This window comes from Chiloscyllium punctatum, chromosome 22 (assembly GCF_047496795.1).
Source record: "Chiloscyllium punctatum isolate Juve2018m chromosome 22, sChiPun1.3, whole genome shotgun sequence".
NCBI classification, from domain to species: domain Eukaryota; kingdom Metazoa; phylum Chordata; class Chondrichthyes; order Orectolobiformes; family Hemiscylliidae; genus Chiloscyllium; species Chiloscyllium punctatum.
In genome coordinates this window covers 88,513,595-88,534,002 of record NC_092760.1, presented here as the reverse complement: position 1 = coordinate 88,534,002, position 20,408 = coordinate 88,513,595, and the positions used below count along the sequence as shown (strand labels likewise).

At 44.0% G+C, this 20,408-nt stretch overlaps 1 protein-coding gene and 1 long non-coding RNA gene across 4 annotated transcripts in view; one reads left to right on the top strand and one right to left on the bottom strand.

Moving 5' to 3' along the window:
* The window catches only part of LOC140493838 (L-lactate dehydrogenase A chain-like), a 37,199-nt gene extending 25,625 nt beyond the window's left edge, over window positions 1-11,574 (bottom strand). Inside the window, exons 1-5 of one of the 3 annotated variants that reach the window (XM_072592794.1) lie at window positions 11,554-11,574; window positions 10,167-10,331; window positions 8,538-8,652; window positions 3,261-3,434; window positions 1,252-1,425 (exon numbers count right to left, since the gene is read on the bottom strand). In XM_072592794.1, the coding sequence (XP_072448895.1) occupies window positions 1,252-1,425; window positions 3,261-3,434; window positions 8,538-8,652; window positions 10,167-10,292 (589 nt within the window). In that variant the 5' untranslated portion in view covers window positions 10,293-10,331; window positions 11,554-11,574. Of the gene's footprint in view, window positions 1-1,251; window positions 1,426-3,260; window positions 3,435-8,537; window positions 8,653-10,166; window positions 10,332-11,163; window positions 11,204-11,383; window positions 11,497-11,553 lie in introns of those variants that run through there. The other 2 variants (XM_072592792.1, XM_072592793.1) reach the window with 2 other exon arrangements.
* Window positions 795-10,191, top strand: LOC140493840 (uncharacterized). Its single transcript, XR_011963777.1, has 3 exons — window positions 795-940; window positions 1,961-2,092; window positions 9,884-10,191. It is a non-coding gene; the product is annotated as an uncharacterized lncRNA (long non-coding RNA).
* Window positions 11,575-20,408: the final 8,834 nt, after the last annotated feature.

The window sequence follows — 20,408 nt, the reverse complement described above, 5'->3', positions numbered from 1 at the left end:
CTACTCACTGGAGTTTAGAAACATGAGAAGTGAGCTTATTAAAACATAGAGGATTGTTAAGGGGCTTAACAGGATAAATGCTGAGAGGATGTTTCCCTTCATGGGAGACTCTAGGGCCAGAAGGCACAGTCCCAGAATAAAGGGGCACCAATTTAAGACTGATTTGGGGAGGAATTTCTTCTCTAAGAGGGTTGAGAGTCTTTGGAGCTTCTTGCCACAGAAAGCTGTGGGGACAGAGTCCTTGTGTATATTTAAGGCTAAGATAGAGAGATTCTTGATCAGTCGGGGAATTAAGGGTTACAGGGAAAGGGCAGGAAAATGGATGTGAAGAATGTCTCATCAAAAATGGCAGAGCAGGCTCAAGGGCTTGAACTTCCTACCTCTGTTCCTATTTCTCTTGACAGCACTGCTGCCTCACGGCACTAGGGACTTGGGTTTGATTCCAGTCTAAGCCTGTGTGGAGTTTGCACATTCTCCCTGTGTCTGCGTGGGTTTCCTCCGGGTGATCCGGTTTCCTCCCACAGTGCAGATTAGGTGGATTAGTCATAGTGTTAGGGTTACAGAGATGCTCTTTGGAGGGTGAGTATAGAGTCAGTAGGTCAAGCGACCTCGATCTGCACCGTAGAGATTCTCTGATAGTCCTGGGGTAAAAAGTGCCAATGGTACAAATGATGTTCCAGGGAGCAGCAGCAGCAGTAATGGATGCAACTCCTGCGATTGAGGAGCATGCTCTAGGGGGCAGCACTAAGGTGCCAGCAGCACTAGGACGAGGTCTGCATACAGGGCTACTCCCGTCAATAGAGGAGCAGGCCTCAGGCTGTCCAAGGCCCCAGGCCGTGGCTAGGCCGGGGTGCCTACATCATCGGGAGCTGGCAGAGACCTGAGGTTTACCTTTACAGAGATAAGACTTTAAGATCTGGACATCTTCCTTTCCTTTTGGGTCAGTTTCTTTTATTTCAGCTTTTTTATTTAAATATCTAAAGATGGTGCCAGAGAATGACAAATTTATACACTTTTTACTGTACTCCAGTACTTGAGTTTACTTAACAATAAAATTTAATTTGAAATGATGTTTATGCAATATATCAAATCATATATTTCAGAAACGCTTTGCATGAAATCTAAACAAACAAACTATAGTGCCAAGACAAGTGCAATTTACGTTGTTAATTTAGAACAAAGTGTGGGACTCAGCTGACACACACAGACTTTCTGAATATTTTGCCAAACTAGCAGCTGGTGACTACATACCACTTTCATCTCCTTGTTCACCAATGATGTAGGCGTGGACACTGACTGGATTAATCCTCAGCTTTGCACCCAATAAGAAGCGAAATCTAGCAGTGTCCAAGTCTGTGCCTGTGCCAATCACACGGTGCTTTGGGAAGCCACTCAGTTTCCAGGCGACATAGGTCATGATATCCACTGGAAAGCAAAACAAAAGCCCAGAGAAAATAAAACTTCTCCTGTAATTGTAAACCAGATAAAACTGAAATGTTGACATGCGAGAAAGATTTCATTTTCTGGCTGAATATCCCCTGATCTCACTGTCTAAACAAAAACATTTAAATACTAGTAGCACATGTTAATAATGAGTGAAAGAGACAGATAGACTTTGATCATGGTCTGTAGAGATTTCATTATAAATGGTGTGGGGTAAAGATTATCATTTCATTTTCTGTATATGTGGTTATGGGCTAAAACGGCGAAACAAAGACTGTTGTAAAACCAAGGACTATGGAAGGAATTGCTGACTGTGATTACTTACGCTCAATGTGTGTGATGTTTACACTGCTGCTTTGTTCAAGCTCTATAAAACACTGGCTGCAATGGTCCCAGCACTAGGGGGTATATGAAAGTGACAGGTGGATATGAACAAGATCGGTTTAAGTGATTGTGACCAGTTATCAATCCTAAAGGTCATCAGCCTGACAACAATGGTTTGATTGGTCCCCAACAGCTTTATAGAGAAGCCTTCAGATCCTCTGGGAGGTCAGACAGCATCTCTCCCTGTCTACAATAAGAATATCGGAAGCCTGAAGAAACCAGTTATTTTCTCCTCTCAGTTGCTGTAAGCTGCTACTCTTCAGCGGTAAGTAAGAGATTTTACAGTTAGTATTTCAATCACATTGTGCCTCCTCTGAAAGAACCTGGAGGAAGGAAAAGTGCTTGCAAGCCAAAAGGACCTCTCTCACTGTTACCACTTGATATCAGCAAGATTCAGAATGACAACTAAACTTGTTGCTTGTGATATGACACAACCATCAAGTCTTGATGTGGGATCTGAACCTGGAACTTCTGGTCCAGAGGTAGAGACATTACCCCCTGCATCATAAGACCTCCTTTCTGAGGCAGTGCTTTTCCGTCAACAAGTATCACAAACTATTTAATATTTTTGCTCTTCATTGCAATTGCTATTAATAGGATCATAGCCGGAGGGTAGTTAATGACAGAGTATGTTACAAAAGCAATTTCCGTTTATTGGTAGAAGGACTGAGTTTCGAAGCTATGAGGTCATGCTGCCACTGTACAAAACTCTGGTGTGGCTGCACTTGGAGTGTTGTGTACAGTTCTGGTCATCGCATTATGGGAAGGATGCGAAAGCTTTGGAAAGGGTTCAGAGGAGATTTACTTGGAATTTGCCGGGTAGAGAGGGAAGGTCTTACGAGGAAAGACGGAGGGACTGGAGGCTGTTTTTGTTAGAGAGAAGAAGGTTGAGAGGTGATTTAATTGAGATATATAAGATAATCAGAGGGTCAGATAGGGTGGACAGGGAGAGCCTTTTTCTTGGATGGTGATGGCTAGCATGAGAGGACAAAGCTTTAAATTGAGGGGTGGTAGATATAGGACAGATGTCAGAGGTACTTTCTTTACTCAGAGATTAGTAGGGGCATGGAACGGCCTGCCTGCAACAGTAGTAGACTCACCAACTTTAGGGGCATTTAAATAGCCATTGGGTAGACATATTGATGAGAATGGAATAGTGTAGGTTAGGTGGGCTTCAGATTGGTTTGACAGGTGGCCGCAACATCGAGGGCCGAAGGGTCTGTACTGCGCTGTAATGTTCTATGTTTTATTAATCTGTTTTTCTCTCTCCAGACACTGCCACATCTGCTGAATTTCTCCAACAATTTCTGTTTTTATTCCAGATTTTCAGAACCCACTGTACTCTGCACAATATTATTCAGTTCTGTGGGTTAACTTACCAGGGTGTCACATATACAGCTACAGACATATCTTTTAATCATTTTAAACTTTACCTGGATTAGTAACAATTAGCAAAACAGCATTTGGACTGTGCTTAACCAGCTGAGGGATGATCTCCTTGTAGGTAGCTACATTTTTCTGCAGCTGTCTCCTTTTGACTTCCCCTACTGCCTGTCTTACACCAGCACAGATGATGCAGATCTTGGAATCTTCCGTAACCAGAAAGTCTGCACAATGGTCAAAGAAAGAGACAGACATTCAGATTAAAAAATAGCTGTTTTCAAAACTAAAGAGAAAGACTTGAATGCACTGACTCCTTTCCCCAAATATTCCATTATAAATAACATGAATGTGACAGTTCAAATCCACACCTTCTGCTCCTTGCAATACCACACCACCAGATCGCTTTGTAAAATACACACTTCCAATATTGTTCAAAGGAGCAGGAAAGATGTTGTTCAACTTGAAAGGATGCAAAAAAGATTTACCAGGATGTTGCCAGGATTGGAGTGTTTGAGTTATAAGGAGAGCGAGAACAAACTGAGTTTTCATCTCTGGTTTGTTACCCGTGCCATGTGCTTACGAGGCAAGGAACAGGGAGAGAGAGGAGCTGAACATGTGGCAACAGGGATGGTACAGGAGGGAGGGATTCAGATACCTGGATACTTGGGGCTCATTCTAGGGTAGGTGGGATCTCTACAAACAGGATGGTCTACACCTGAACCAGAGGGGTACCAATGTTCTGGGTGGGGACGTTTGCTAATGCTCTTTGGGAGGATTTAAACTAATTCAGCAGGGGATGGGAACCTGAATTATAGCTCCAGTGTCCAGGAGGTCGAGAGTAGAGAGGTCATGATTAAGGTTTCAAGGTCACAGGAGTGTACTGGCAGCCAGGTTTGAAATGTGTCTACTTCAACACCAGGAGCATCTGGAATAAGGTGGGTGAACTTGCATCACGGGTTTATACCTGGGACTTAGATGTTGTGGCCATTTCAGAGACATGGGTAGAGCAGGGACAGGAATGGTTCTTGCAGGTTCCGGGATTTAGATGGTTCAGTAAGAACAAGGAAGGTGGTAAAAGAGGGGGAGGTGTGGCATTGTTAGTCAAAGACAGTATTACTGTGGCAGAAAGGAATTTGATGAGGACTCGTCTACTGAGCTAGTATGGGCTCAGGTTAGAATCAGGAAAAGGAGAGGTCACTCTGTTGGGAGTTTTAAATAGGCCTCCGAAAAGTTCCAGAGACTAGGGGAAAGGATCCCTGAAAGTTGATCATGTTATTGAGAAGACATCCAGTGTGTTAGCTTTTATTGGTAGAAGGATTGAGTTTTGGAGCCACAAGGTCATGCTGCAGCTGTACAAAACTCTGGTGCGACCACACTTGGAGTACTGTGTGCAGTTCTGGTCACTGCATTACAGGAAGAATGGGGAAGCTTTGGAAAAGGTTCAGAGGAGATTTACTCAGATGTTGCCTGGTATGGAGGGAAGGTCTTATGAGGAAAGGCTGGGGGACTTGAGGCTGTTTTTGTTACAGAGAAGAAGGTTGAGTGGCGACTTAATTGTGACAGACAAGATAATCAGAGGGTTAGATAGGGTGGACAGTGAGAGCCTTTTTCCTCAGATGGCGATGGCTAGCATTAGGGGATGTAGCTTTAAATTGAGGGGTGATAGATATAGGACAGATATCGGGGTAGTCTCTTTACTCAGAGAGCAGTTGGGGCATGGAATGCACTGCCTGCAACGGTAGTAGATTCACCAACTTTAAGGGCATTTAAATAGTCATTGGATTGGCATATGGACGAGAATGGAATAGTGTAGGTTAGATGGGCTTCAGATTGGTTTCACAGGTCGGTGCAACATCAAGGGCCAAAGGGCCTGAACTCCACTGTATTGTTCTATATTCTATGAGAGGCTGGATAAGCTGCAGCTTTCTTCCCTGGAGCGTCGAAGGCTGAGGGGTGATTTTATAAAGGTTTAGAAGATTGAGAGGGGCATGGTTAGGCTGAACAACCAAGGTCTTTATCCTAGGATAGCAGAGTCCAAAACTAGAAGGCACAGGTTTAAGATGAGAAAGGAAAGATTTAAAAAGGACCTGAGGGGTTGTGTGTGGAATAAGCTGCCAGAGGATGTGGTGGAGGCTGGTACCATGACAACATTTAAAAGGTGTCTGGATGTGTTTAGAGGGATATGGGTTAAATGCTGGCAAATGGGACTATGTCAGATTGGGATGTCTGGTCAGCGTACAGGAATTGAACTGAAAGGTTTTGTTCTGTGTAACTCCATGACTAGAGTTACAGCACAGAGCTGCTGCTTACCATATTGTATTTCACAGCTTGATTACTGTGTGAATACATTGTTCAACAAAACATTATCAACAATGAACAAACTTTTCTCTGTGCTTTCAGGTTAGATTAACTACAGTGTAGAAACAAGCCCTTCAGCCCAACAAGTCCACACCGACCCTCCAAAGAGTAACCCACCCAGACCCATTCCCCCACCCTATATTTACCCCTGACTATGGACAATTGATCATGGCCAATTCACCTAACCTGCACATCTTTGGATTGTGGGAGGTAACTGGAGCACTCTGAGAAAACCCACGCAGACACGGGGAGAACATACAAACTCCACACAGACAGTCACCCAAGCTGAGAATCGAACCCAGGTCCCTGGCGCTGTGAGGTAGCAGTGCCATCCACCATGCCACCCAATTTTGGAATTGTTCCTTTGAGCAGCTTCAGAATTAATAGTTTTGTCACACCTTTCCCGAGGGGATTGCATCCCTTCTCCCAGTTCCCATTCCGTTTTAAGGTCCCAGTGAAAGTCACACCCCATTAATCAAGAGAAAACTCTATAACAGAACATTCAAACATTGTATCAGGAAAGTCCACAGCAGGTAATGATATTACAGAAATAATAAGGATAGATAATGGATGACTGAGTCAACATCACGTTCAACTATAAAAAAAGTCTTAACAGGAAAAATATAACCACAGCACCTAAAAATATCACAAATTGTCTAGCAACAATTCAGGCCATGGAATGAATGTCTTTTTTTCCCACTCATTCAATTATCCAGGTGATTTGTCACTGTGCCAACTATTGAATTGGATAGAGGTAGTCTTGCACAGGGACTTGGGAGTGATGGTTGATTCATGACTGCACCTGAAACCAATGGAAGAAGTAAATACATTGCTTAAGCATATAGCTGGAGAAATCTCCAGAGGTTGTTCAGGGCTCGCCAATTCTCAGTTGCTTTGACAAAAACAAGCAAACCACTGGAGACAGCGCAGGAGAACACAATATGACTGGTCCTGAGTTTTAACAAGATGGGATATCAAAACTTCAGCTCTGGCATTGAAAGAATATCGGGGAAAACCTTCTGTGGCACATAAAATGTTTCATGTAAATGTTAACCCAGATATTACTTGAAATTAAATTAATAGAAAACAAAAGCACATTTGAAATGGGAGCAGAAGTAGACCACTCAGCCCTTCCAGCCTTATCTAGAGTAGGCAAGCAGGGGGGCTGGAAGAACACAGCAAGCCATCAGGTTTCAGGTGTAACCCTTCTTCAGGACTGACTCACATTCCTTCCTTTTATCGAACTTTGATCTAACCTTGTGGGAATAACACAAGTTAACTTCCTGACAACAGGGCTTGGAACAGATATTACGAAGAACTCGGTGTACATAATAGAGGGAAGGCAATGGCTTTGTGGCATTAACGCTAGACTATTAATTCAGAAACTCAGCTCATGTCTGGGAACCCAGGTTCAAATCCCACAATGACAGATGGTGGAATTGAATTCAATGGAAAAAAAAATCTGGAAGTAAGAGTCTAATAATTACCATGAATTAATTGTTAGAAAAACTCATTTGGTTCATTAAAGCCCATGAGGAAAGGGAATCTGCTGTCTTTACCTGGTCTGGTCTATGTGGTTGACTCTTAACTGCCCTCTGGGCCATTAGGAATGGGCAACAAATGCTGGCTTAGCCAGAGCTATCAACATCCTGTGAGTGAATTTCATGATTTTACAGAATTTTGCATCTTGCAATGTTATTCTGGCTGATGGTGTCACCAAAACATTTACTGAATTGCAATGGAGCAGAAATTTGCTTCACTTATCAACAGAAAGTGAACCAAAATGCAAAACATGTCCCAAAACAGCAAACGAAATGGGCTCCTACCATCAGCAGTTTACTGTTTGTCACCATTCCCCCAGCCTTCTGCTGGTCAGTGAGCACAGGGTGACATGTGAATGGAAGATGGGAGGGTGTACAATACCAACAGCAATAGAAGGCTTTGATGAGCATGATGTTATTTAAAGTGTAAGATGGGAAGCTGTCCATTTGAATTTGAAGAAAACAAAAGGGACTGCTTCAAAAGTAGATGGGAGGATGCAGTGGTCGACACAGGCCAATTTGATGGAAGAGGGGTGGGGGAAATAGTGCACCATATTCACTGTAACAGAAGATGACAAAATTTATATGAGCAGGATCTCAGTCCGAGTATTAGGGCCGGACCATTCAGGAGAGATATTAGAAAGCACTTCTACACACAAAGGCTAGTAGAGATTTGGTACTCTCTTCCATGATGGCACTGGATACTGGATCAGTTGTTAAGTCTAAATCTGAGATAGATAGCTTTTGGTTAACAAAAATCTACCAACAGTTATGGGCAAAAGGAGGTACAGGGGAACCTCGATTATCTGAAGGACACGGGCGGGGGAGTATTGTGTTCAGTTAACGGAATGTCTGATAATCGATGCCGGATAACATAGTTAGCCACGCATCAGGACCTTGCAATTTTGTTCGGATCACCTGAAGTTCGGTTAATCGAATGCTGGATCATTGAGGATCCTCTGCATATGGAGTTAGGCCACAGACCAGCCATGGACTCACTGAATGATGGAACAGACTCAATAGTTGGCATGGTGACAAATCACCTGAGTGATTGAATGAGTGGAAAAAGACATCCATCCCCTGGCCTCAATTGTTGCTAGGCAATTTGTGATATTTTTAGATACTATGGTTATATTTTTCCTGTAAAGACATTTTTTACAGTTGAACGCCATGTTGACTCAGTCACCCATTATCTATCCTACACCTGTTCCTATGTTCCAGTTTCCAATATAAATGTGGGTATAAAAACACATGACACAACAGGCTGGCAGGAAACGCATGTCAAAGGAAGATTTGTATCATATTCAGTTGGTGGGGATGTTTGATGAGCAATTTCTGAGCCAAAGATGAAATTAAAATGCAAAAGAAGTAAAATTATATTTTCACACAAATTCAACGTCATAATAAATTCCATGCTCCATCACTGACCTGTGTCTGCTGAAATTTTGGATTTCAGAAAGAGGCTACCATGTAGCAAATCCAGAGCTTCACCCCTCAGTTTGTCTGCCACTCTATCAACGAGAGCCAGCTCATCAGCGATATGCTACAGGAAGCAAAACAAAAACAGACTTCATATTTGGAAAATGCTGATTCAAACAGTGTTCAACATTCTTGCTATATGTTAAATATATATTCGTGTAGTCATGACAACACAGGAGGCCATGCAGCCTATCAAGTCCATGCAACATTGGTGATACTACTCTTGTTTATCATTTAGACCATAAGGCTGTATTGTTTAAAGTGTCTGTAGGTTTGCCTGCTGAATGTTGTTGCTGTTTTTAACTGAGTGAATGAAAAGTATTGATTTTGCAGCACTGTCCACATAGGGGAGTTGGTGTTGTGGTGCAAATGTCACTGCCCTAGTAATTCAGAGGCCCAAGCTAATGTCCTGGGGATGTGGGTTCAAATCCAAACACAGTCGTTCTTAAAATATGGAACATGAAGCTCATCTCAAATGTTTGTGATCATGAAGCTATTATTGATTATCCCAAAAGCCCATTTGATTCACTAATATATTTTGGGGAAGGAAATCTGCTGCCCTTACCTGGTCTGGCTTACATGCAAGTCCAGACCTGCAACAGTGTGATTGACTCCTAACTGCCTTCTGAAATGGCCAAGGAAGCCCCTCAGTTCAAGGAGATTTAGAGATAGGTGTCAAATGCCAGCCTTACCAAAGACACCCACTTCCTGTGAACTGAAAAAAAATAATCCATTGCAGTTATGCACTCATTTTAGTGCTGTCTATATCAGCTTACTGTGCACAAACGGAGTACAACCTTTTCTCACTTGGCGACAGTTGCTGCACTTCAAAAGTATTTACAGCTTTAGGGTGTAGGTTTGCTCGCTGAGCTGTAGGTTTGATATCCAGATGTTTCATTACCTGGCTAGGTAACATCATCAGTGGCGACCTCCAACCTCAACCTGAGCTACAAACCTTCACAAACCTTGCGGTATTTACAGCGATCGGCGGAAGCATTTTGGCACATCACACCAAATCTATAAATGCAAGTTTTTTTAAAATATATTTCCCAATTAGCATTGAGGAATGTGGAAATGCACCACCTGCCTTGAACAGAAATGAGTGCCTTTCAAAAACATTTCAGAGACCAGTTAACAGTCAATCCATTTCTGTGAGTCTAGAGTCACATTGTAGGCCAGACCAGGTAAGGATGGCAGATTTCATCCCCGAAAAGGACACAAGTGAAATAGATGGTGTTTATGGTATCTAGCAATTTCAATGTCACCATTACTAACGATTTATTTTTAAATTCCAGGGTTAAGCTGCCACGACGGAACAAACTATATATCACTGGGAAGTAAAACAGGCACCACATTTAAAACATGACTACATTTTGGTGAAAGATTGAAGAAAAGAAACCCCAATAAATTAAGGCACATAAGTTGCATTTACAACAGCAATAGACCTGGAAAATCAAAGTCCACCGACCTTATTTTCAATTTGAATGTTGTTGAAAGCACAAAATTTACAAAGAAGCACTGGTGTAGTGATTGTTGAGGAAAAGTGCTTCACGGAGTAATGAATGTCAGACCGTTTACCTGCTGTAGAATGGAAATCGCACACGACATGCCGACCTGTCCAGCGCCCACAATTGAGACTTTTGATGTTGCCTTCATTGGAGTGTCAGCGTGCACCTCGTGCATCAATTTGTTTTTCAAACTCATCGTTTCAAACTAACAGCTCAACGTAGAAAGATCGAAACTCTGAAGGGAAGAGAAAAAGAGCACCTATTAGTGTGGCCCACAAGGTGAGCAGTTTGTTCAGAACAAGCAGGAGATGATAATCTAACAGCTATCTGTTCACTGCTGAAAGATTGGGTTTGACAAGTGACATTTCATTACTGCTATTGAAGGTGAAACATTTGTCTTTTGGCTGAATCTCTCTTTGGTATTTAAAAGGTATTTGCTGGAGTTCTGCATTTACAAAATAAAAAGCCCAATTATAAAAACTGAGTCACATTGGACTGGAAACATTAACTCTGACTCTCTCTCCACGAATCCTGCCAGACCTGCTGAGTTCCTCCAGGTATTTCTTTTACCTTAGGTGGGAAATGCAGCGAAAGTGAAAGATATACCCCCGATATTAAATGACTCAAAGTTCACCCATCCACCCATCCCTTTCACTGACAAGAGGCCAAGTGGGAAAAAGGTTATAGTCCCAGACCGTTTCAATCACATCGTACAAAGCCCACTAAAAGGGAATTCCCAAAAAGGAAGAAAGTTTTGGGGGAATAAAAAAGAGAAAAAGTATTTCAGTCCTTATTCACTGTCAAAAACCATTTAGCTTCAACAATGTTGAGAGCCTGGAACTTATCTTTAATAAGATCTTGATCTCAACCAAATGGATCAAACCCCCCCCCCGCCCCCCATGTTGATTGTGATTTCACTGAAAACTTCCCGATCCATTGAAACAACGCAGCTGGATGGCAAGATCACACAAGTGTCATTTCCAGAGTGGAACTACTGTCTCAAACATTTCTCCCCAGGGCCAGTATTTTTTCCTTCAACCCTTTGAAGAATGCCTCTTTTCACTCACAGAAAGCTGACAGTGTTATCCTGGTGTCTTACTCAAATTTTCTGGTGCTGGCCAGGGCTGCATCTGTGTATCCCCCTCTCTCTCTCTTTCTCTTTCTCTCTCCCCCCTTCTCTCCCTCTCTCTCTTTCTCTCCCCCCTCCTCTCCCTTTCTTTCCCCCCTCCTCTCCCTCTCCCTCTCCCCCACCCCCTCCCTCTGGGATTTCTCAACCACCAGATTTACCTCCGTCTCCCTCTTCACCTTCTGAAGATGTTTCCTCCCAACCGCTCCTTCCTCCCCGTTTTTATTCAAACTCCGAAATCTCCGCTCCAAATTCTCTCCTCCTCCCTCGCGCTGCCCCCTCCCCTTCTCATTACAGTAGCCGCCTTGAGCTGCAATGATATAGCGCCTACTTGTCTCTGTCGAAGTTCCTGTGGGTCTGGACTGTTCTTCCAAATCTAGGGCTACGTAGCCAATGTAACCCACAAAAGCGACAAGGGGAAGACCAACTCTGTCTCTTTATACTGAACCCCCTCCCCACCGGGGTTTGGAGAGACCACACGCTGTCTCAGTTCGTTTTCTTTAAATTTCATGCTTTGACCCAAATTGTAATGTGAGTGTAGCTCAGTGATCTTTGATTTCCCAAGTTTTATTGCAGTTGTAAATACAACATACGTGCGTTTTTGCACGAATTGATTGATTGATTGAATCATTTATTGCTTTATTTTCTTTAATTTTCCCCGATATGTGGTCATCACATGCAAAACCGGCATTTGTTGCCAAATTTACTCTGAGTGGTTTGCTCAGTCAATCCAGTTAAGAGCCAACCACACAGTCATAAATACATGTAGCAGTAGTTTCAAGAACAGTTTCTCTCCCCGCTGTTGTTAGACTTCTGAAAGGATCTCTCCAATTTCAAATCTAGTGTTGACCTTGCTTTTAGTGCACCATCTTTGCAGCTGAAACATTGTATTCCTCGCTCTGTTGAATCACCCAATGATCTTCGTATGTGATGATCTGCCTGTACTGTATGCAAAACAAAACGTTTCACTGTACCTAGGTACATGCAACAATAAAAATCAAAGACTTGAACAGCACAGAGAAAGAACCTTTGGCCCAATGAACCTTTGGTCAAGCAGTGATCTATACAAATCCCACTTTCCAGCATTTGTCTTTGTGCTATGGTGTTTCAAGCTGTCACAAAGCTGTTTTTTTTTCTAAAAGCTGCTCCTTTTCTCGGATACTGTGTCCTTGGTTTTTTTCAGAGGGATCATAAAGATCTCCAGGTGCTGATTAGACTGGTTTGCTACAGTTTTTAAAAGTTCTTGTCCAATACCATCAAAATTAGCCTTCCTCCAATTTAGAACTTCAACTTTTAGATCCGGTCTATCCTTTTACATCATTATTTTAAAACTAATAGAATTATGGTCGCTGGCCCCAAAGTGCCCCCCCCACTGACACCTCAGTCACCTGCCCTGCCTTATTTCCAAAGAGTAGGTCAAGTTTTGCACCTTCTCTTGTAGGTACATCCACATCAGAAAATCAAAAAATTGTCTTGTACGCATTTAACAAATTCCTCTCCATCTAAACCTTTAACACTATGTACTTTACGTCATGGATGATGGTAAGATTCGGAAGGGGCTATGTTGATACTCTACACTGTGTCAATATTAAGAATGAGGAAATGTTGGGGGTCTTGAAAAACATTAATGCAGATAAGTCTCCAGGGCCTGATGGGATCTATCCCAGGATACTGAAGGGGGCAAGCAAACAAACTTTTGGGACATTGACTGAGATCTTTGAATCCTCTTTAGCCACAGGCAAGGTTCCAGAAGACTACAGAATAGCTAATGTTGTTCCATTGTTTAAGAAAGGCAACAGGCATTAAACGGGAAATTGTAGGCTGGTGAACCTCAGATCAGTGGTTGTGAAATTATTGGAGGAGGTTCTCAGGGACAGGATTGACTCACGTCTGGAGGCTGGACTTTTTAAGGATAGGAGAAAGTGAGGACTGCAGATGCTGGAAAGTCAGAGTCAAAAAGTGTGGTGCTGGAAAAGTACAGCAGGTCAGGCCACATCCAAGGAGCAGGAGACTCAACATTTCGGACACAGTCAATATGGCATTGTGCGGGGGAGGATTTGTGTCACAAATTTTAGTTTTTTGAAAAAGTGACAAAGATGATTGATGAGTGTACAGCAATGAATGTAGCCCGCATGGACTTTACTAAAGCTTTCGACAAGGTCTCGCATGACAGGCTGGTGCCTGGTCACACGGGATCCACAGTGAATTAGAGACAAAACTGGCTTAGCTACAGAAGACAAACAGTAGTTGTGGAGGTGTTTTTCACACTGGAGGTCTGTGACCAGTGATGTTCCGCAAGGATCAGTACTGGGACCTCTGTTGTTTGTAATTGATATAAATGGTTCAGATGAAAATGTAGGTGGTCTGATTAGTAAGTTTGTAGATGACACAACAATTGGTGGAGTTGTGGATCGTGCAAAGGTTGTCAAAAGATACAGATCAGTTGGAAAGTTGGGCAGAAAAATGGCACTTGGAATTTAATCCAGAGACAAATGTGACGTGATATATTTTGGAAGGTTAAATGCCAAGAGGAAAGTATACTGTAAATGGCAGAACCCTTAAGAACATTCATGTACAGAGGGGTCTCGGTGTGCAAGTCCATTGGTCCCTTTCAGTGGCAACGTAAGTGGATAAGGTGGTAAAGAAAGCATATAGCATTTTGCTTTCATCAGGTGGGACACTGAGTATCAAAATTGACAAGTCACAATGCAGCTTTATAAGACTTTAGCCAGGCCATATTTGGAGAACTGTGTGCAGTTCTGGTCCCCACACTATAGGAAGGATGTGGAGGCTTTGGAGAGGGTGCAACAGGATATTGCCTGAAATGAATTAGCTATAGGGAGAGGTTGAACAATCTTGGATTGTTTTAGCTAGAGCTTCAGAGACTGAGGGCTGACTGGATAAATGTATATCAAATTATGAGGGGCATGGATAGGGTGGATGGGGGTGGGATGAAGGTGATAGGACAGAGAGTGGAGTGGATAGGTGGAAAAGAAGGTAGGCAGGTAGACAGGTCATGGGGACAGTGCTTAGCTGGAAATTTGGAACTGGGGTGAGGTGGGGGAAGGGGAAATGAAGAAACTGGTGAAGTCCACATCGATGTCCTGGGGTTGAAGTGTTCCAAGGCAGAAGATGAGGCGCTCTTCCTCCAGGCGTCGGGCGGTGAGGGAGCGGCGGTGAAGGAGGCCCATGACCTCCATGTCCTCGGCAGAGTGGGAGGGGAAGTTGAAATGTTGGGCCACGGGGCGGTGTGGTTGATTGGTGCAGGTGTCCCGGAGACGTTCCCTAAAGCGCTCTGCTAGGAGGTGTCCAGTCTCCCCAATGTCCCCAAATTTACCTGGACCATCTCTGACACCTCCCTCCCCTTCCTGGACCTCTCCATCTCCATTAATGACGGCCGACTTGACAATGACATTTTTTACAAACCCACCGACTCCCACAGCTACCTGGATTACACCTCTTCCCACCCTACCTCTTGCAAAAATGCCATCCCTTATTCCCAGTTCCTCTGCCTCTGCTGTATCTGCTCCCAGGAGGACCAGTTCCATCACAGAACACACCAGATGGCCTCCTTCTTTAGAGACCACAATTTCCCTTCCCACATGGTTAAAGATGTCCCCCAACGCATCTCGTCCACGTCCCGCATCTCCGCCCTCAGACCCCACCCCTCCAACCATAACAAGGACGGAACCCCCCTGGTGCTCACCTTCCACCCTACAAACCTTCGCATAAACCAAATCATCCACCGACATTTCCGGCACCTCTGAACGGACCCCACCACCAGGGATATATTTCCCTCCCCACCCTTTCCGCCTTCCGCAAAGACCGTTCCCTCCGTGACTACCTGGTCAGGTCCACGACCCCCAACAACCCACCCTCCCATCCTGGCACCTTCCCCTGCCACCGCAGGAACTGCAAAACATGCGCCCACACCTCCTCCCTCACCTCTATCCAAGGCCCTAAAGGAGCCTTCCACATCCATCAAAGCTTTACCTGCACATCCACCAATATCATTTACTGTACCCGTTGTTCCGGATGCTGTCTCCCCTACATTGGGGAGACTGGATGCCTCCTAGCAGAGCGCTTTAGGGAACATCTCTGGGACACCAATTAACCATACCACCCAGTGGCCCAACATTTCAACTCCCCCTCCCACTCTGCCGAGGACATGGAGGTCCTGGGCCTCCTTCACCGCCGCTCCCTCACCGTCCGACGCCTGGAGGAAGAGCGCCTCATCTTCTGCCTTGGAACACTTCAACCCCAGGGCATCAATGTGGACTTCACCAGTTTCCTCATTTCCCCTTCCCCCACCTCACCCCAGTTCCGAACTTCCAGCTCAGCACTGTCCCCATGACCTGTCCTACCTGCCTATCTTCTTTTCCACCTATCCACTCCACTCTCTGACCTATCACCTTCATCCCCACCCCCACTCACCTATTGTACTCTATGCTACTTTCTCCCCACCCCCACCTTCCTCTCATTTATCTCTCCTCCCTGCAGGCACTCTGCCTGTATTCCTGATGAAGGGCTTTTGCCCGAAACGTTGATTTTCCTGCTCCTCGGATGCTGCCTGAACTGCTGTGCTTTTCCAGCACCACTCTCATCTAGACTCTGGTTTCCAGCATCTGCAGCCATTGTTTTTACTCAACTGCTTTCAAGGACATGCACACTAAGGTCCCTTTGATCCTCTGTACTTCCCAAGGTCCTACCCAACATTATGTACTCCCTTGTATTTTAGCAGGGCCAACAAGGCATCATCTCTCAATTTTCAGGACTAAATTCTATTTGACACGATTTAGCCCACTTGACCAGCCTGTATGTATTGTCCTGTAATCTAAAATTTCCTTTCTCATTATTTACCACACCAGCAATTTCATGTAACCTGCAAATGTACTGATGAAGCCTCGTACACTCTCGTGTCAAAGTCATTGCTGCTCACTATGACCTGCAAGGGACCTGAACCCTGTGCTATACCACTGGACACAGGCTGTTAGTCACAGATTGTTTCCTACCACAAAGCAAATTTTGGATCAGCCTGTGATTGTCTTCTGAGCAAAGGTTAAACATGTTGGGACTTTAATCACTGGAGTTTTGAAGATTGAGAGGTGATCACATTGAAGCCTAGAGGTTTCTTTAGGGCTTGACACTTTAAATGCTGAGAGGATGTTTCCTCTCATGGGAGAGTCTAAGACTAGAGGGCTTGCTCTCCCAATAAAAGGGCACTAATGTAAGATTGAGGTGAAGAAGAATTTCTTCTATCAGAGGATTGAGAGTCTCAAACTTCTTGCCAAGGGTTGAGCGGGGAGGCAGAGTCCTTGTGTATACCCTGTATTTACGGCTGAGACAGATTCTTGATCAGATGGAGAATCAAGGGTTGGGGGAAAGGGCAGAAAAGTGAAATTAAAGGAATGAGAGTTAAACCATGATCCTATTGACTGGTGGAGCCAGCTCACGGCCCACTCCTGTTCCTATCTTTAGATTAGATTGCTTACAGTGTGGAAACAGGCCCTTCGGCCCAACAAGTCCACACCGAAGCGCAACCCACCCATACCCCGACATTTACCCTTTTACCTAACACTACAGGCAATTTAGCATGGCTAATTCACCTGACCTGAACATCTTTGGACTGTGGGAGGAAACCGGAGCACCCAGAGGAAGCCCACACAGACACAGGGAGAACATGCAAACTCCACACAGTTAGTCGCCTGAGGCAGGAATTGAACCCAGGTCTCTGGTGCTGTGAGGCAGCAGTGCTAACCACTGTACCACCGTATCTATTATAACCTTAAACTGTTGTTTGGTGTGTTAATAAATGGTAGTGACACTTAGTTGAAATCAGAGTTGTGCTTCATGATAGGTGTGCTTTCAACCCAATAAATAATAATACTTCTTGAAATGAAGATACAATTTTAGTGTAGGGAATGCAGTGCCCAATTTGTACACAGTGTACTCCTAGACAGCGCAATGTGAAAATGACCAATCTGTTTTTTCAAACAATGCTGCTTGAGGAATAAACTCTGTTGAATAACTGGTGGATGAGAATGTATAAGGCATGATTAGTAAGTTTGCAAATGTCATTAAAATAGGTGGCATTGTGGACAGTGAGGAAGGTTATCAGAAAATGCAGCAGTACCTTGATCAGCTGAGGAAGTGGACCGAGAAATGGTAAATGGAGTTTAGTATGGATAAAAGTGAGGTCTGCATTTTGGAAAGTCAAAACAAAGAAGGAGTTTCATGGTGAATGGTCGGGCCTTAAGAAGTGTAGTGGAACAGAGGGATCTTGGAGTTCGGGTGACAGCTCCGTGAAAGTGGGAGTCACAGGTAGACAGGGCAGTGAGAAAGGCTTTTGGCACATTGCCCTTCACAGGGTATTGGACTAATGTAAGTTTCTTAGCAGTATGGATGAGCAGAGAGATCTCGGTGTCCATGTACATCGATCCCAGAAAGTTGCCATCAAGGTTGATCAGGTTGTTAAGAAGGCATACGGTGTGTTAGCTTTTATTGGTAGAGGGATTGAGTTTTGGAACCATGAGGTCATGTTGCATCTGTATAAAACTCTGGTGCAGCCGCACTTGGAGCACTGCGTACAATTCTAGTCACCGCATTATTGGAAGGACATGGAAACATTGGAAGGTGTGCAGAGGAGATTTATCAGGATGTTTCCTGGTATGAAGGAAATGTCTTATGAGGGAAGGCTAACGAACTTGAGGCTGTTTTTGTTAGAGAGAAGAAAGTCAAGAGGTGACTTAATAGAGACATACAAGATGATCAGACGATTAGATAGGGTGGACAATGATGGCTAACACCATCCTTTATTCTTGGGCGGTGATGGCTAGCACGAGGAGACAAATCTTTAGATTGAGGGGTGATAGATACAGGACAAATGTCAGAGATAGGTTCTTTACTCAGAGAATAGTAGGGGCATGGAATGCCCTGCCTGTAGCAGTAGTAGGACCTGTCTCTGTGCTGTAGGACTCTATGACTCTATAACACCCCAATTGTTCTCCTGCAAGATCAAACAGAAAGTACCTTATTCAGTGGCTGATCGAAATGAAATTACGAAAAGAAAGCAATAATAAAGTAACAGTAGACCTATAAATTTAGTATTTTCAAAAAAGGCACATTGCCCAGAGGAATGAAACAGAGAATGCTGCGATCTATTTCATCCAGTTGGATCAAGCAATGTTTTAACCATTCAACACAACCTGCATACAGTCATAGAGTCATAGAGATGTACAGCATGGAAACAGACCCTTCGGTCCAACCCGTCCATGCCAACCAGATATCCCAACCCAATCTAGTCCCACCTACCAGCACCCGGCCCATATCCCTCCAAACCCTTCCTATTCATATACCCATCCAAATGCCTCTTAAGTGTTGCAATTGTACCAGCCTCCACCACATCCTCTGGCAGCTCATTCCATACACGTACCATCCTCTGCGAGAAAACGTTGCCCCTTATGTCTCTTTTATATCTTTCGTCTCTCACACTAAACCTATGCCTTCTAGTTCTGGACTCCCCGACCCCAGGGAAAAGACTTTGTCTATTTATCCTATCCATGCCCCTCATAATTTTGTAAACCTCTATAAGGTCACTCCTCAGCATCTGATGCTCCAGGGAAAACAGCCCCAGCCTGTTCAGCCTCTCCCTGTAGCTCAGATCCTCCAACCCTGGCAACATCCTTGTAAATCTTTTCTGAACCCTTTCAAGTTTCACAACATCTTTCCGATAGGAAGGAGACCAGAACTGCACACAATATTCCAACAGTGGCCTGACCAATGTCCTGTACAGCCGCAACATGACCTCCCAACTCCTGTACTCAATACTCTGACCAATAAAGGAAAGCATACCAAACGTCTTCTTCACTATCCTATCTACCTGCAACTCCACTTTCAAGGAGCTATGAACCTGCACTCCAAGGTCTCTTTGTTCAGCAACACTCCCTAGGACCTTACCATTAAGTGTATAAGTCCTGCTTAGATTTGCTTTCCCAAAATGCAGCATCTCGCATTTATCTGAATTAAACTCCATCTGCCACTCCTCAGCCCATTGGCCCATCTGGTCCAGATCCTGTTGTAATCTGAGGTAGCCCTCTTCGCTATCCACTACACCTCCAATTTAGGTGTCATCTGCAAACTTGCTAACTGTACCGCTCATGCTCGCATCCAAATCATTTATGTAAATAACAAAAAGTAGAGGGTCCTGCACTGATCCTTGTGGCACTCCACTGGTCACAGGCCTCCAGTCTGAAAAACAACCCTCCACCATCACCCTCTGTCTTCAACCTTTGAGCCAGCATGATTTACATTTAAACACAGCTTTGCAAATAACTGTCAGTTACCATTTAACTGGTACAATATCTATGACAGCACTTGACCATCTCCCATACAAAAATTTGCCAAAAGCCTGTCAGAGGTATGTGGAAATTATGGTAACCGTTCTACCCTCATCTACACACCTATTCATCTCAAAAGGTTCAATCAAATTTGTTAGACGTGATCTCACCTTTGCCTATCCTTGATTATTCCTTGCCTCTGCAAGTGGAAAGTAATTTTGTCCCTCAGAAATTTGTCCAATAGTTTTGCTACCACAGATGTTAGACTCACTGGCCTGCCGTTTCTTGGTTTACCCCTACAACCTGTCTTGAATAATGGTATCACAGTAGTTGTCCTCCAGTCCTTCAGTCCTCCAGCATCCCTCCTGTGACAAGAGAAGACTTGAAAATTCATGTCAGAGGCCTGCAATCTCCTCCCCTGCCTCACACAGCAGTCTGGGATACATCTCATATGAGCCTGGGGATTTAAATCACTAATACCTCCCCTCTCAATGCTAATTGGTTCAAGTATATCACAGTTGGCCCTCCATAATTTCTGTTCATATTTCATCCTTCCTTACATTTGTGAGAAATGAAGCTCACTCACTTCAATAATTTCAGTTCAAGACAAGGTCTGAAGCAATCAGTATGTTTATTATGCGCTTGCAAACGTGGTGCCTAAAATAGACACACAGAGTTTAGCAAGTACGTATCTTATATAGGATTCACTACTTCAAACCCGGTGCCCATTACTATTGTTTATCTCTTGCCTTATCCGGCCTTGTGCATAACAAAGTACAAGTTTTACTTGGCCATTTCACCGCATCCTGCTGTGGTCCATTGTTAGGTATATCCTCCTTCACTGCGATCT